At 36.7% G+C, this 16505-nt stretch overlaps 2 protein-coding genes across 2 annotated transcripts in view; one reads left to right on the forward strand and one right to left on the reverse strand.

Annotated features, from left to right (window-relative positions):
* Positions 1–564: 564 nt before the first annotated feature.
* On the reverse strand, positions 565–4198 carry LOC107581983 (prenylcysteine oxidase-like). Its single transcript, XM_016267677.1, has 6 exons — positions 3899–4198; positions 3616–3822; positions 3139–3313; positions 1325–1536; positions 842–1001; positions 565–676 (listed from the first exon to the last, which is right to left on the reverse strand). The coding sequence occupies exons 1-6, from the start codon at positions 3990–3992 to the stop codon at positions 565–567; spliced, it is 960 nt and encodes a 319-aa protein (XP_016123163.1). The 5' UTR covers positions 3993–4198.
* An 11146-nt stretch (positions 4199–15344) lies between these two features.
* The window catches only part of LOC107581916 (serine/threonine-protein phosphatase 2A 55 kDa regulatory subunit B beta isoform-like), a 78273-nt gene continuing 77112 nt past the window's right edge, over positions 15345–16505 (forward strand). The window contains exon 1 of the mRNA XM_016267603.1: positions 15345–15554. Coding sequence (XP_016123089.1) covers positions 15476–15554 — 79 coding nt within the window. The 5' untranslated portion in view covers positions 15345–15475. The remainder of the gene's footprint in view (positions 15555–16505) is intronic.

Raw genomic sequence — 16505 nt, forward strand, 5'->3', positions numbered from 1 at the left:
AGGATCATGTGACACTGAAGACTGGAGTAATGATGCTGAAAACTCAGCTTTGCCATTATAGGAATAAATGATATTTTTAATTATAGTAGAAAACAAGAGTGTGTGAGATGGTCTAGACTCTAGAAAATAGAATTCTAAATATTACTAAATATATTTTTTTGTATTTTATATAAATGTAGCCTTGGTGAGCTTAAGAGACTTCTTTGAAAAACAAAAATATCGTACAACTAATATATATATATATATATATAAGAAGAAAATTGTTCAGGACCACTCAATTAAAATTGTGTAGAAATACCAGATTTGAAGCAGAATTCAGAATTGTTATTTAGAGATGACCATAAGCCATTATTTATTGAAATGTGAAAGTCAAGCCATCATAATAAATAGATTCCAAAGCTAAAAATTCTGCTAATACTTTTCCTTGCCCAGTGACATTACACAAGCACAAGATCAATTGCAATCGTGAAACTATAAGACTCCTTCAGCAAACATAAAAAAAAATCCTAAACAAATGGAGAATTACGCTCACGTCTTTCCACACAACGTTTTCACTTCATCACATTAGCTCATGACAAGTGAGCTCACAGAAGCATCAAGCTGGTCAGTAATGGAGAAAACGTCCCACGCATTACCGCCGCCTGAGACCACACTGCTGTTCGCCTTCACCAAACATCTGGCAGACAAGCAGACATGCAACCTTTTTTGCATCTTGCATCAAAAAAGGAAAAATTGGGACAAAGTGACATGCTGTGACTACTAAGATTTGTTAGATACAGCCATTTAAAGGTCCAGATGAACACAGTTCAACTTGGTTTTCACAATACTTGTATTTTTTAACTGACGGTTACGTCGAATACCTGTTGATCGGAGGGTAATATTTGTAACTGGACTTTGGATGAGATTAGCTTTTGATAGTTTAAGCAGTCTCGAGCAAACCAGCTTGTTTCCTCCCTCCACAGCCCAGAGATTGGCCTGTGCCCCAGCTAGAGACACAGCACCTGTCAAAGAGAAGCAGACGACTCAGAACAGACATGAAACTGGGTGGTGAGAAGACAACTAAGATGGCCAGATGAATTTATGAGTATTAACTATGTACTTTGTTTCAGGATCATTCTGAACTTTCTCTTCTCCTTGATGCCTCATAAGATAAATAAAGGTGTCAAATCATGAAAACGTGATTCTTTTTTTTTTCTTCTCGTTTTAAATAAAACTTGAAATGTATTGAAACCAATCAACAAAACAGTCAGGTTTTTTTTTTCTTAATTATTAAAAAAATTCAGTGTATCATTCTAATAACCTATAAAGGATGTGCTGTGCATACCAACAAACGCAGGGATGCTGATGTTCTGGCCGTAGTTGACCCTCATGATGGGGGCTATGACTTCATCAATGAAGCGCTGGGAGACGCCCAACTCTAACAGAGACTCGGAAAGCGAGCGGCGGGTCATGTTGATAAATCCTGAACCCCCAAGAGAGTGCAGCAGCTCTTCTACTGAACTGAAGGCATAGCCATGGGCCTGGTATTTATAGATTCTGGCAGAAAACGGACAGCAGAATGTGTTAAAGGGGTCATATGATGCTGCTAAAAAGAACATTATTTTGTGTATTTTGTGTAATGAAATGTGTTTATGCGGTTTAAGGTTCAAAAAACACATTATTTTCCACATACTGTACATTACTGTTTCTCCTCTATGCCCCGCCTTTCTGAAACACATCGATTTTTACAAAACTCATCGGTCTGAAAAGCGAGGTGGTTTGGCCAGCTATCCAGTGCGTTGTGATTGGCCGAATACCTCAAGCGTGTGACGCAAATGTTACGCCTCTACCATACTGTTGATGCCATGTCCCGGCCGGAGTGACGAGACAAAAACATTAAAACCCATTATAAACGAGGCATTCGTTGCATCCAGTGGGGACATAATTACTGATTATAATGCCTTATACTGTCTTTTTACGCGTTGTGTTGCATCGCGCCGCGTAAACATAAAACCATGTCTGCATTTGTGATCGGAGAAATGACAAACAACAAGTGCTACTCTACACTGCTCAAAACTCGAGTGTGATTCATCAGTGGCAAATCCTTTAAATATAAAAAACTTCCTTAACAGTCTGTGAGTCAGAACAGCTGGCATTGTAGTCTACTCTCACAGGATCAGGAAACTGTCCTTCATAAAATGTGCTGCACACATCTGAATATTTGGGTTGAACTGTTCTGGAACAGTGTTGTAAATACAACTTAACCACTGATTTCTAGTCGTGTCCTCTTTTGGAAGACCAAACAAAGTAGTTTCACTTTCACAACAAAACACACAGCGGGCTAGAGTTAGCGGCGGTCGGGTGGGCTTGCGGCAACCACATGTGACGACCCCGGGCTGGACTCCGCTTCATCCACGGTGAAAGACGATCCGGCGATCCACATCGCGAAGTTGATGTATTTCCTCAGCGACCAGCACGGATCAGCTCCAGGCATGACGAAGCAGATATCGTCCTCTTTTGGAAGGCCAAACAAAGCAGTTTCGCTTTCACAACGAATCACACAGCGCCTTCACGACATGGCGGCAGCAACAATACTACAGCCAGAATAAAAGTTAGTCCTTCTTTCTTTGCGTGAACATTTGGGCAGCGTTATGCAAATCTTCCCACATCGTGACGTAGATATGTGGGGGCGTGTTAGAACGAACCATTTTAGGTAGGCGTGGCTGACTCTTAACTTTTATAAAGAATATCTCTTTGGATTTGAGACTTTAGTCTTTGCAACTTTACAGATCTTCTTTATGCACCAAGAGCTTGTTACACTTCAAAGAGAAAGGAAAAATGTCAATCGCATCATATGACCCCTTTAAAGCAAACGCGCAAAAGAGAGGAAGAGAGGATGATGGTAAGACGCGTCAAGGTTCCCCAATTCAAGAATCTACATACAATTTTTGTCATGTTGATCAGATTATAAAAGGATTATTTGGATGCATCTAATGTAGCTATTGATCATTCACAACTCCTTTGTACAAAAGGTCAGATTTCCTTGCTTTCCTCCATTTGGAACACTCTCAAAACATGCTAGATAACACAGACCATCAGGTTTTGCGCAAACCTGTGGAGCATTCGTTCGATGGACTGGTTCTACAGCCTTTCCCTCACCTCATAAACTTCTCCATGATCTCCTCCACCCACATCTGCAGGCGGATGAAGCTGATCCCATAGCGCCACCACAAGCGAAACAAATCCAACAGGTACCAATCCGTCTCCTCCAAAATAAACTCGTCTCCATTGAACACTGCTGTTTTCCCAGCCACACTCTTTCGGTACTTCAGCCCTGTGGACGGGTAACATGAGAGACAGCAAAAAGCACTGAAGAAAACAGAAAGATTTGAAAACAAACCCCCTTACTGTAAATACGAGAAATATAAGAAGTCTCTGCCAAGACTACTGCTCATACCCAGCATTAAAGTCAATAATTACTAAATGTTACATTTTAGCAATACCCTTACGAAAAAGAAGTTTATTCAAGTGTGCTATTAGTATACTTCTTTTAAACAAAAAATAGGAAAGTATACTTCCTAAAATAAACTTGAAGTATACTACTTTTTGGTAAGGGTATGAATGAATGCAGCTAACCCAGTTGCTGGACAAAGTCTTGCATGTGCAGGTTGAGGGAATGAATGATGGATCCACCGGACTCGTAGTCTTGGTGGTTCACAGTGACTGTAGCCAGACGACCCCCGACTGACCCTTTCTCGAATACATCAATGCTCACTTCCGGTCCGAAATGTTGCCTAAGGAAGTGAGCTGTAGCGGTTCCTCCGATTCCAGCTCCAACAACAGCTGCAAACACGACATCAGACTGTATTACAGTGCCTTTTATTGCAGAATAATTCATATCATGTACATTTTGGCCTACCTATTTTAGAAGGCGGGGCACCATCAAGTTTGGCAAAATCCGGATCCGCCAATACATGCACGAAAGAAAGAAGAACAAATAGATACTGATTCATGTTTGTTTATAAGAAAAGCAGGCTAAACGGATGCAGGAGCCTTTGTGCAGTTCTCCTCAACCCTTGGCGATTGTGATACTGACAAAAAACCGCAAAATATCTGATGATTTAGATCAAGTTCGCTTCGACAGAAGAGTAAAAGCTATTCGGCTACTGTAAGACAACAAGAGCGCATGATCTTGCACGCGCACGCTTTCACCAATCAGAGCAAACGAGACTCTCTTCTGGCCAATCAGAGCAGTAGAAACTTATCCTCGACCAATCGGAGTAGGAGAAACGTTCTTTCTTCCTGGATACGATAAAGCCTGATGATGATGGAACGGTCTTCTTCAAAACGACTGGTCCGGTGTCATTTTTATTGAAAGTTAAAAGCAATGCCATCAGTCACACGACCTATATTTAAAACACAAGACATTTTAAAATAAGCAATATGACTGACAGATAGAGAGCGTTTTCGTATGGCTAAAATTAGGCTATGCTTTAAAAAAAATGTGCAAAGTCACCAATAAATAAATTAATTACTTGTATGTAAAATGTCTTAAAATGAGAACTAAACTGAAAACAATTAATTTTATTAAACAATTCAATTCAGTTAGGTTCAATTCATATAAATAAAATGTTAAATAATGAAATTAAATAAATGAACAGAGAAATGTATTATTTAAATAAATGATATGAAATGTATTTATTCGTTCGTTTGTTTGTTTGACATTTTTTTAAAGGTTGAACAAAGCGTTCCGGTGAGATGGCCATCAACGGGAGTGTTAGCTGTTAGTTCATTCTGGGTCAAATAGAAATTCCCTTTTAGCCACCTGGTTTCTTAGAGGCTATGTTTTTTCCTGCTGATTTCCCAAACAAAGATTATGCTCAAGATTAAAAGGGATTTTCATAGAAAATCACAATGACTGGTGCCAGGAACATACTTGATACATGTCCAGGAAATATTGATGTGGCCATACCCTGTAGAGTTTGAATAGATTACAATACAGTTATATATATATATATATATATAGAGAGAGAGAGAGAGAGAGAGAGAGAGAGAGAGAGAGACCTCAGTGTGTTACCCTACCGTCCACCACAGTGATCCAAAGTATGTATGTGTTTCTATGTAAGTTAAAAACTGTGGTATCAAATGCTCACATGTTATAGTTTGTTACAGTTGACTACTTCTAAGATGTTATAATATTCCATTATATTACAGTGATGTTCATTTAGTTATTAATATTGTTATTATCTTATTATTTTTAATTTTTGTACATGTATACTAAGCTTTGGCAATATTGTATCATTTACATTCATGCCAATAAAGCAATTTTTGAATTGAATTGAGTTATATACATGTATATATATATATATATATAGAGAGAGAGAGAGAGAGAGAGAGAGTTATATACATATATATATATATAGAGAGAGAGTTACGAAAAATCATGATGGCTGATGTCATAACACACGATAAAAACAACTAAAGAAAAGTCATTACAGGACATTTCAGGATGTGCAAAATGATTTCTGACGTTTACAGCCATGCTGCGCTGTTGTAACGGTAAAGAAACACATTAAACGTTCGGCCTACTTTCAGTGGAAATGCTTTTAGAATTCATTAGTTATTGTTGAAAAATAAACCGAAGGAAACACAATGCACAGCGCATTCTCGTATACGGGCAAGGAAATGCGTTAAAGCACGAAAACCAGAACGATCTCCAGAGCAGGAGGTCTGATATTTGGCATTGTTTTGGTACCCTTGGAAACTGGGCCGAAAAAGACTCTTGTATGTATAAGGAAAGTGAAAAAAAGTTCGTCTAATAACAGCCATATGACGGTTAGCAAAGACGAGATCTCGCACTCTTGATTGGCAAACCGAACAGGGTTAGGATTTCCCCGTCTCAACCCACGGACTTTACAGAGCGGAAATGGTGCATTAAATACTTAACCAACATTTCCTCCTCCTCTGGCGGTTGGGGTTTTCTCAACACCAACGTCGCTTACACGTAGCCTAGTCTGCAATAACAGACTACTGATGGAAAATTAATGTTATTCGATCAACCTTTATCCATGAAACATGATTGCACCAGCATGTGCTGTTGGTGGTGTGACGTGGGTCTATATTATCATGGGCTGCGTGTTGTGCAATTATGGCTATCTTTGCACTTTGAGCAAGATGGATACCAATAAATGTTGAAGTAAAACACATCATTTAGTTACACTTGAAGCAATTTGTGAGGTATTTTTTCAATAGTTTTATACATACTACAGTTCAAAAGTTTAGGGTCAGTAAGATTTAGTTTTGAAAGAAGTCAACTGATTGTATGTGTATACTATTGATGTTATTTTGATGCATTCATTAATCAGAAAAGTTACAGTAAAGACTATTATCATGTTACAAAAGATTACTATTTAAAATAATAAGCTGTTCTTTATCCTCAAAAATCTTACAGGGCCCAAACTTTTTACATTGTTAAACGGGATTTAACAGTTTTTTGAAACGGAGAATTCTTGTGTGGCACTTTAAGAAAAGACAATAAGTCGCAGTAAAAATGATGTCAATCATATCACAACATTTGTTTGCGGTAGAAATTCTTTTGACAAACTGTAATGATAACATACGCGCACGAGAAATAAAAGTCAGCATGAATGATCTAAACAAACGTAATTAAAATCCAATCAACTGTAAACATTATTTAAACCATACTTTATCAGGGATCTTAGCTTTATTGGATTCTTGCAAGGAAGTTGTACTGAGCTTGACAAATACTAGTAGGATGCATCTGAAAGAAAATGTTCTTGAACAAACAAAGAAATGCTGGAATCATGAAACCAAAAATCCCGCTACACCAGAGACAAAGTAGTTGTGTGACACATTTTAAATAACACTAATCTTATCACATATGAGAAATGATCTAGGTGATTTTTATTGGCATTGTACCATTAAGTGACATTTTCATTTTGCTTAGGTCAAGTAAAATCACCTGCTTGATGCATTCACAGTAGATTTGAATGGAGCTCTTGGCTTTGAGAACTGAATTCCAAGGGTGTCTGTTGTATATTCAGCCCACGGAGTTCAGTTCTTAAGTTTGGATGCTCACAGCATCTGCTCTGACCTACGACCTGAACCAAAACGCCTGCTACTGGACTGGAAGGTACTGATGCAGTTTATTATGCATATATTTTTTAAAACAGTCCTCTTCTTTCAGATTAGAGATGACTGCTGTTTTTAGTCACAGTGTACTAGTTACTAGTCTGAATTACTAATCAGCTACCTTTGTATTAAGCATGTATAAATGTTGCTTAAGTGGATTCTATCTCGAAGTTGATAGAAAACTATTGCTATAGTGTTATATGATTATTTATTTATGACATTCAAGTGTCCACACTTGTAAGTGAAGAACTTGTTTGGTGAAAATACACCAGTGTATATTTTTATACTTTGTTGATGTCAAGTCAGAACGATAGCATTAAATTGTGTTTTTCATGCGATAAAAATCGAAATGATTTAATTACAAAAATTTTGCAGCACATTTACTGTATATACAGTTATATTAAATATTAGTTTTCTATTGCTTAACTTTTGTTGTGAAGTGTTGTGGAAATTAAAAAAAAAATATATATATATATATATCAGTGTGATATATGATATGCATTTTTATTGTAATTTTACAATTCTTGTGTTTATGTTATTCGGTATAAGTGAAAATTTCAATAAGGTCATTGTTCTTTCAAACATCGTTATTAACTTTCAGTGCTTCGTTAAAACTGGTTCACTAAAATACTTTGAAGTTGAATTTTTTTTTTTTGCAGTCAGTGGCGAAATTCAGATTTTTATCACATTTTCCTACATTTTATTACCAAGTTGTTTTAAGAGCTGATAACCAAGAGAACCAAAATAACATATACTTTTCCCCCCCAAATACTCTTATCTGATGGTCAGCTGTTAAATCACACTCACTTCTTGGCATCCTTAAAATAAAATCTAAAAAATAGAGATATTTCATCAAAATAGTAAATTTAAAAATGAACCACTAAAAAAAACTTCAGTGTCTCTAGTTGTTTACAGCGTTCTTGTAAATGATGTCAATATGCTTAGTAATCCTTTTCTATTGTAAATGCATGCTGTGAATGATTCATTCAAGTGTCTTTCTTTCTATCTTTTATTTTTATTTTTATTCAAAATCATAGATTTCTCTATGCTGACATACTAGATTCTCTGCTTTAATCTGCCCCTTTCCTATAATCAACTACAAGCTCGTATTCAGACCTGCCTCCATCAAGTTAAAGGGACAGTTCACCCCAAAAAATATTTTTATTTCATCATTTACTCACCCTCAAGTTGACCCAAACTAACTGAGTTTCTTTCTGCCATTGAAAAAAAAAGAAGAAGATATTTTGAAGAATGTTGGTAACAAAAAGATTGATGGTAGCTGTTGACTTCCAAGTTATTTTTTACCGTACCAATGGCATTCCATAGCATTCTCCAGATTATCTTCTTCTATTTGGAACAGTTTGAGGGTGAGTACATGATTTTGGGTGAACTAAACAGCAGGATAGTACGGTGACGCATTGCTGCAACACACATATTTTTTTCCCACTCAATTATATCGTTTTTACGACATAACATCTAGTTTTAACCAGAAAATATGCCGTTTTAACGAGAAAAGATGTCATTATTACGAGAAAATATGTAGCTTTAACGAGAAAACATCTCGTTATTATGAGAAAAGATGCCGTTTTAACGAGAAAAGATGTCATTATTACGAGAAAAGATGTCGTTTTAACGAGAAAAGATGTTGTTATTATGAGAAAAGATGTCGTTAAAACGAGAAAACATCTCGTTATTACGACATAATTGAATGGAAAAAAATATGTGTGTGGCAGCAATGCGTCACCGTAGGATAGAACCAAGTCACCACCCTACATTTTTTTTTCTTCAATAATCCATATATGTCACAATACAGAAAAAAAAGGCCTGTTGGTATTTCTGGTACATCGCAACTTTAAACTCATGTAGTTTGTTTTACTACTTCTTTTTGTATAGTAAGTGATTAGGCTCTTTTGATTTGGGCCTTTAATCATCCACGATGAACACGAAAAAACAAAACAGAACACTTTAGCAACCACATAACAGCACATTAAAATTGGCCAGAACACTCTAGCAACTGTAGAGCAACATGAGAAAAAACACCCAGGACACTTTAGCAACCACGTAGCGACGTGCTACAAATAGAACGAGCGTAGAAATGTACTGGCAGCCACCCAAAACACAGTAGCATTGTGGTAGCGAGTTCTAAACAGCCATCCTCAAGAAATCTAGCTTAGGTTTTCATTTGAATTAATAATTGCAGAACACCTATCACCCTCTTTCAGTCTCATACCAGGGTTAGTTAACTAAAACTAAAACCATAAAAAATGTTGTTTTTTGAAATAAGATAAACGTTAACTGAATAAAATTTTGTTTTATTTCAGCTAAACTGAAATAAGTAAATAAAAATGGTAATGAAAGTCAGAAATTGCTATTAAATTTCACAAATAATTATAAAGAAATGGGAAGAAACACTTTTAATCAAACATGAAATTTTGAAGTAGAAAGTCTGAAATAGTATTTTCTTAACACACACACTCCAAAAATCTTAATTTTATTTAGGCTATAACTTTGAAAAATATTCTTTTACAGTGCACTGTAAAAAAAAAAATTTTTTTGAAGTTGCAAATAAAGCCAATATTATTTGAGTATGTTTACAGGGGAGGAAAAAAAAATGATTTCAGTTGTTCTATAAGATAAAAATATAGCACATCCAATACATACTAAATATATATATATGTATATATAGATAGATAGGTAGATAGATAGATAGTTAGATAGATAGATGGATGGATGGATAGATTATAAAAACATAGACATATTAAAAATACTAAAAATGACAAAAAAAGACAACAAAATTACTAAAGCGTCAACAAAAATTTAATATAAAACTAAAATAAGAACTATTTCAACAACTCTCAATATCTCAACTAAAATAACACACATGCACCATGAATGAATGCTTTGTGTATTTACAATATATCAAGTGTATTTACAAAGTAACAAATTAATGATATGATGCTATGTTAAATTGCCTGATTTTCAGAAATTTTCTTCCGCTTTCTCTCTCTCACTCACACACACACACACACACACACACACAAATGCATTGTGGGTGTCCATTGGAAAAGTCAATGTGTGTGTTCAGCTCATTATGTTGTGGCAGCGCAGAGGGGAGAAACTGGCGCTGTGAGTGTTAGCCTTTTCATATGCTTATCCATGAGAGGCACAGATGGCCCCTTTTCCGCATACCCAGAGACCCTCTATTGATTAAGCTTCTGCTATAAAAAAAGAAGAAGACATAATTACATATGAGACTCTGAAGGAAACCAGACACGGAAGCTCAGCTATATGCTATCCTGTACAGCTGAGATGTGAATTTGTGGCTTGCATTTCTAAGCTTGCATGGCACACACATTACATTCTGTCACAAAGAGGAACTAAGACAAGTGTGAATCGCTGCTTCCTGGCAATGACCTCATCAAAGGTCATGTTTACATTTCTCTTGTGCAACAGAACAATTGTGAGATACACACACAGGGAGGTTTTTCAGAATACATACTGATAAACAGCACTATTTGCTTCCTTTAACCCAAGAGAATGGTGTAAACCAGCTTCAACTTAGCGTGAACTTAATGTGAACTCTTTTTATAATAATCAACAAGAACATGATTACAGTAAGTGCAATTTTGTGCTCCAGTTAGACTGGGCTTTTGAGTATGCTCCTGTATAAATATCTAAATTATTTAGAGATTGTGAGCAGTTAAAAATTCATGGAACTGGTAACCTACATATGACATATTACGGTACTTTAATTTGGGTCACACTGTGTTACAGTGTTCTACAGTGTACACGAGTATTAGTAATGAACAACATGCACACAATAGAGAATTACTTTGACAAACCATTTGTGTTAAGCTGATTTTTTAGTTTGCTTAAAGTCTTTTTTACTTCTAAGCTTCACACAGGTGTCCTAGAAGAGTAATTTATATTTCTGTTTTTCCATGTTTATTAACTATAAAACATTTGATGACCACAAACTGACACATACATTTTCACATTTATTTATCTATATTGTTCTATAATTTAACATGTGTTATTTGTTGTTATTTGTTAATTGTTTACCTTAAAGGCTTGCTTTCTTTTTAATGTGAATAAATGGATTTATATTGCATATTTTGGGTCTACTGTGCTGTATGGATGTGGGTGGGAAACTGAAAGGTTGTGGGTTTAAATCCCTTCGAACAGATTGTGCCCTTTACTTTTGATGTCCAATTCCAACCGTTAAAATAAATAAATAAATAGTTGTTTCAACTTAAAAAAATAAGTGTTCAATTTCAAATTGTCATTTCTTCACATCTTCACTTCACATTTCGAGTTGACTAGACAATATTTAAAGGCAGCACAAACACTTTAAGTTGAAACTAATTTTTTTTATTTATATATATATATTTTTTTTTACAGTTAACAGTATTCAGTATAACAACAATAAACATGTTGCTTGAAACGTGTTGATTAGAAAAAGGGAAAATGAAATGCCTTGAAAAATAATAAAGTAATTATAATAGCAATGCAGCTAATGAACTCATAGGTCACATGGCCTATTTATATATATACTTATATACTGTCTAAAACAGTAATCAGTATCAAAGCCTCGTTTGCTGAACTCAAGTTTGACACAAGCTCTGAAAGACTGATTCAAAACAAAAGATTCACAAAAGCTTCATGAAGCAGAGTTTTGAAAGCGCCCACTATATTTAAGGCTCTGTCCCAAATGGCACACTAATCCTCTGAGGCCGCACTATCGTGATGTAATGCCGCTTTGATTCAGGTACAAGTCAGCTAGAAATCTCCTGCAGAGCTCACAATCGAGGATGCATATTGACCGCTAATGGGGGTCGTTTTTTTAGCACCCTTCTGTAAGCTAAAATGACAAATTGGATACCCTACTGTCTCGTAGACTTAACGGACACACGTACGCGCCAGTCACTGTAAGTCCGCAAGACCGCAAGTGCACATGAATTGTAGGCCATGTCCCAAATGGCACACTTCATGTGCACTCTTGGTCTTGAGGACTTACAATGGCCACTGTGTGCGTGTCCGATAAAGGGTTACTCCACCCCAAAATGAAAATTTTGTCATTAATCACTAACCCCCATGTCGTTCCAAACCCATAAAAGCTTTGTTCGTCTTCGGAACACGATTTAAGATATTTTGGATGAAAACCGGGAGGCTTGTGACTGTCCCATTGACTGCCAAGTAAATAACACTGTCAAGGTCTGGAAAAGTATGAAAGACATCGTCAAAATAGTCTATCTGCCATCAGTGGTTCAATCTGAATTTTATGAAGCAGTGAGAATACTTTTTGTAAATAATGACTTTATTCAACAATTCGTCTCCTCCGCGTCACCGTAGCGCCATTTTGGAGAGTAAAGTCGTTATTTTTGTTTTCTTTGCGTACAAAAAGTATTCTCGTCGCTTCATAAAATTCAGATTGAACCACTGATGGCAGATGGACGATGTCTTTCTTACTTTTCTTGGCCTTGACAGTATTATTTACTTGGCAGTCAATGGGACAGTCACAAGCCTCCCGGTTTTCATTCAAAATATCTTAAATTGTGTTTTGAAGATGAACTAAGCTTTTACGGGTTTGGAACGACATGGGGGTAAGTGATTAATGACAACATTTTCATTTTGGGGTGGAGTAACCCTTTAAGTCCACGAGACCATAGGGTGTCCCATTCGTCATTTTAGCCCCTTTGTGGCTGCTATGCGCCCTCGATGCGCATTACGTCACGAAAGTGCTGACTCCGAGGAAGACCGCGAGGGTTTAGGGTGGCATTTGGGACAGGGACGTAGGCCTACCATTTGGTACAAGAACTAAATGCATCTTCCAGGTATTTGAAGTGCACTAACTGATTTATTCAGGAATTAAACTACACCTACACTTTATTGCTTAGAGATGCACAATGGTTAACAATTCTGACTTCATTCTAAACTTCTTTTTGTTGGCAACTAGGGGAACGCAGGGCACAAACTAATGTGGGGTTAGTTGTAACACACATGGGGCCTGTACCATGAAGCCGGTTTAGCTGGCTAGCCAGGTAAGTTTCAGCTTAGTTTGCACCAATCCTGGGTTTTTGGTACCATGAAAGTGGCTTGGCTTTTAGCGGCATTCATTGCCTTAGTAACTTACACTCCACAGCTAACCTGCTCTGGGGCAGGTTATGTTCTCTAAACCAGAAATTTCGGTTTGACCAATCAGCTTCAAGCAAAGTGACACATCTCTGACGCAATAAAGCCACTCCCCCAGTTTCCTCTCACGAGAAGTGAATCACAGTTTCAAGGCATGTGATTGGCTGTTCATTACTGATGTCACTCTTTCATGTGCACGTGCTCCATTAACTCAGGATCAAGCCTGAGTTGACAGAGAATGTTGATGATCAGCTTCATGGTACCAACAAAGCCGGATTGGACTGGTTTGGTTTTGTCAACTAAAAACTAATCCTGTAACCCCGAGTTTGTTCAGCCACCATCATGGTACAGGCACATGGTTTAAATATTTCTAGCATAACAATATTTACAATATCTATGCTATTCTATGACATTAGCGATGTAATTTACACTATTTACTTTAATGAATTTTCAAAGAATTCAAAGAAACCACAAAGATTGACTGTCAATGTTTAATGTTCAGAAATGATTATTTCAAGAATTGTAAAGGATTTTGGCTCGTTTATGTGGGCCGTCCCAAGCATGGTTGCAATGTGTTCATTCCCAAACTCCGAAATTCGATTTTTTTTTAATCCTTAAAAATACACCATTATTTTATTTGAAAAAGTTAATAATTTTATTTTATTGACAAAATATTTCAGTTTGTCTTGTATATATATGGGGCATGTTGTCACATTTCACTTCCATTTTTTGAGGGTGAATAAAGAAAAACATAGTAGGCCTACACTGTAAAAAATAAGTGTAATTTTAACTGTAACATTTTGTAAAAACGCTATGGAAAAAAACTGTTAACAGTAAGTTCCCGTACTACATACAGGGAAAAACTGTAAAATATCTAACCATACATTTCATGTAATTTTACAGGAAAATGCTGTTAATTTGACAGTTTTTAGAAGTAAAAATAACAAATAAATGTATAATTTACAGTCAAAAACTGTAAACTGATATTCCCAGAATTCCCTGCATGGCACTCCACATTTGAAAGTATTTTGTTTAAATAATCATGTTCTTTTTAATAGTTTTTGTTATTAGTTATGTATATTTGGGCTTTATGTTACATCTTCTGTTGTTTAATGAAAGTTGAATGCATTATTTAAGTATAATGTGTGTTACCATGATGGTGTTTTGTGTTTGCATGAATGACTCTGTGCACCTTCTATATATTAGTATATCTACTTCTTGTGGCGAAGCTACTTGTGATGAGCTTTGATTCTTCATGTGGCTTTCTCTTTTACCACCTGCATTATTATGGTGGTTGTCAGTATGTTAAAGGTACAAAACAGATTTTAATAGCAGTGTGCATTGTTGAATTGACTGGTTTACATGAACATTTTCTTGTTTGTAAATTACAGTTTAATACTGTAAAATGTACAGTTTTTGGCCGTAAATGTGTTTACAGTTTTTCTGTATTTTTTTTACAAAATTATTCTGGCAACCACAGCTGCCAAAATTATTTTGTAAAAACTATATATATATTTTTTTTACAGTGTATGCTGTAATTAAGAAACAAAATGACATATTTGTACTAGACAAGTGTGAAATCACTGTGGATAAAAAAATTATACTCTGAACCCCATGTGGATTTACACAAACTGAGAAAGCTAAAAAGTGTTACGTTGCGCCCCGCTCCCCCCTACAATCAATCAATCAATCAATCAATCAATCAATCAATCAATCAATCAATCAATCAATCAATCAATCAATCAATCAATCAATAATATTCCAACTCGTAGGCTAAATAAGAAAGGGACAATTCGCTCGTTACAAAATAAAGAAATTATTTAATATTCACTTAACACGCAATTTACGGTTTAACATGTCAGTTTCCAATATATAAGGACGTAAAAGCATGAACAAAAAAATATAGCCTACAACACAGCAGTAGGATTGACCTCAACAGCCCAACTACCTCAGGTCCTCGGAGGTCTCCTCCAGGGTGACGCGGTAAATTCGAAGTCGGCCAGTAGGCGGACAGACGCAGGAGCTTCTTTCAACAAACACCCCTCCCACCCTCCACACTGGGGCAAAACAAGCCATCCTCCAGCGAGCGACGGGAGCAACACAGATGTCTCCTATCCGACAGAGCGAGCGTGGGATTGTGCCATCGCATGTTCCCCTCCTTCATGCGTCCGTGAGCTGCACGAGTACAGTATAAAGTAAATCCAGTCAAAAGATGAAATGCTTCTCCCGGTACCTGCCTTACATCTTCAGACCGCCGAGTAGCCTCCTCTCGTCCAGCTGTCACACTGAGGGTAAGTGAGTGAGTGGAGATGGTGCTACACTGCTTAAAGTGCAGACTAGAACCAGATGTTTGTTGGTGTTGTTGGATCGTATTGCGTTTGAAACGCGGGCTGTGAAAACAGTCGTCTACCTAACGTTACCTACACAACATTTCGACATTTCATCTACCTAGACGACAACATTTTGGGGCATCACAGGCACGTTCTCGTCCTATATGATGCTCCGTAGCGTTGTGTAGATTTTGAAACATGCTGCAAGTACTACATTTGTGGTAACAAATAAACTGGTTTTACTCTATTCATATATGTATCAGACTACATAAACATGTATATAAATATCAGTTTTTCCTTAAAAGTCTGTTATATCATATTTGATATACTGTACTGTACATGACATTTATAAAAATGATGGGTAATGAAGTTTATTCAGTCAAATAAATGTTCATCTTGAACATAACTAACAGCAGGGTTTAAAGGGGTCATATGATGCTTTTTTTTAAAGATCATTATTTGGTGTAACATAATATGTTGACATGCTTTAATGTTCAAAAAACACATTCTTTTTCAAATACTGTACATTATTGTAGGTCCTCTATGCTCCGCCTCTCTCAAACACTTCGTTTTCTACAAAGTCCCTCCTTCCGACAAGCGCAGTCTGCTCTGATTGGCCAGCTGACCCAGTGCATTGTGATTGGCCGAACACCCCAAGCACTTGTCGGTAATGTAACGCCCCTTACCATAATCGCGAGCTTCATCTTTCAAAATAAATGTAAAGACAGACCCCGAAAGGGGAACAGAGTCTCGTGACAGACACAGTGATGAAGCTGGTATGTGTTTGCAGTACACAAGCCACGGTTAAGACAGCTGACTCCACTGTGATGTGATCCCCTCTCTCTCTCTCGTTCTCTCTCTCTCTCTCTCGCGCTCTCTCTCTCTCTCTCTCTCTCTCTCTCTCTCTCTCTC

The sequence above is a fragment of the Sinocyclocheilus grahami genome, unplaced genomic scaffold (assembly GCF_001515645.1).
Source record: "Sinocyclocheilus grahami isolate Dianchi unplaced genomic scaffold, SAMN03320097.WGS_v1.1 scaffold39.1, whole genome shotgun sequence".
Taxonomy (NCBI): Eukaryota; Metazoa; Chordata; class Actinopteri; order Cypriniformes; family Cyprinidae; genus Sinocyclocheilus; species Sinocyclocheilus grahami.

Excerpts from the sequence above, each read along its gene's own strand:
- LOC107581983 (XM_016267677.1), bottom strand. The coding sequence starts at position 3,992 with ATGAATCAGTATCTATTTGTTCTTCTTTCTTTCGTGCATGTATTGGCG. Across the intron at positions 1,537-3,138 it reads ATCATGGAGAAGTTTATGAG|AATCTATAAATACCAGGCCC; the intron begins GTGAGGGAAAGG and ends GTTTTCTGCCAG. Across the intron at positions 1,002-1,324 it reads CAGCATCCCTGCGTTTGTTG|GTGCTGTGTCTCTAGCTGGG; the intron begins GTATGCACAGCA and ends TCTCTTTGACAG.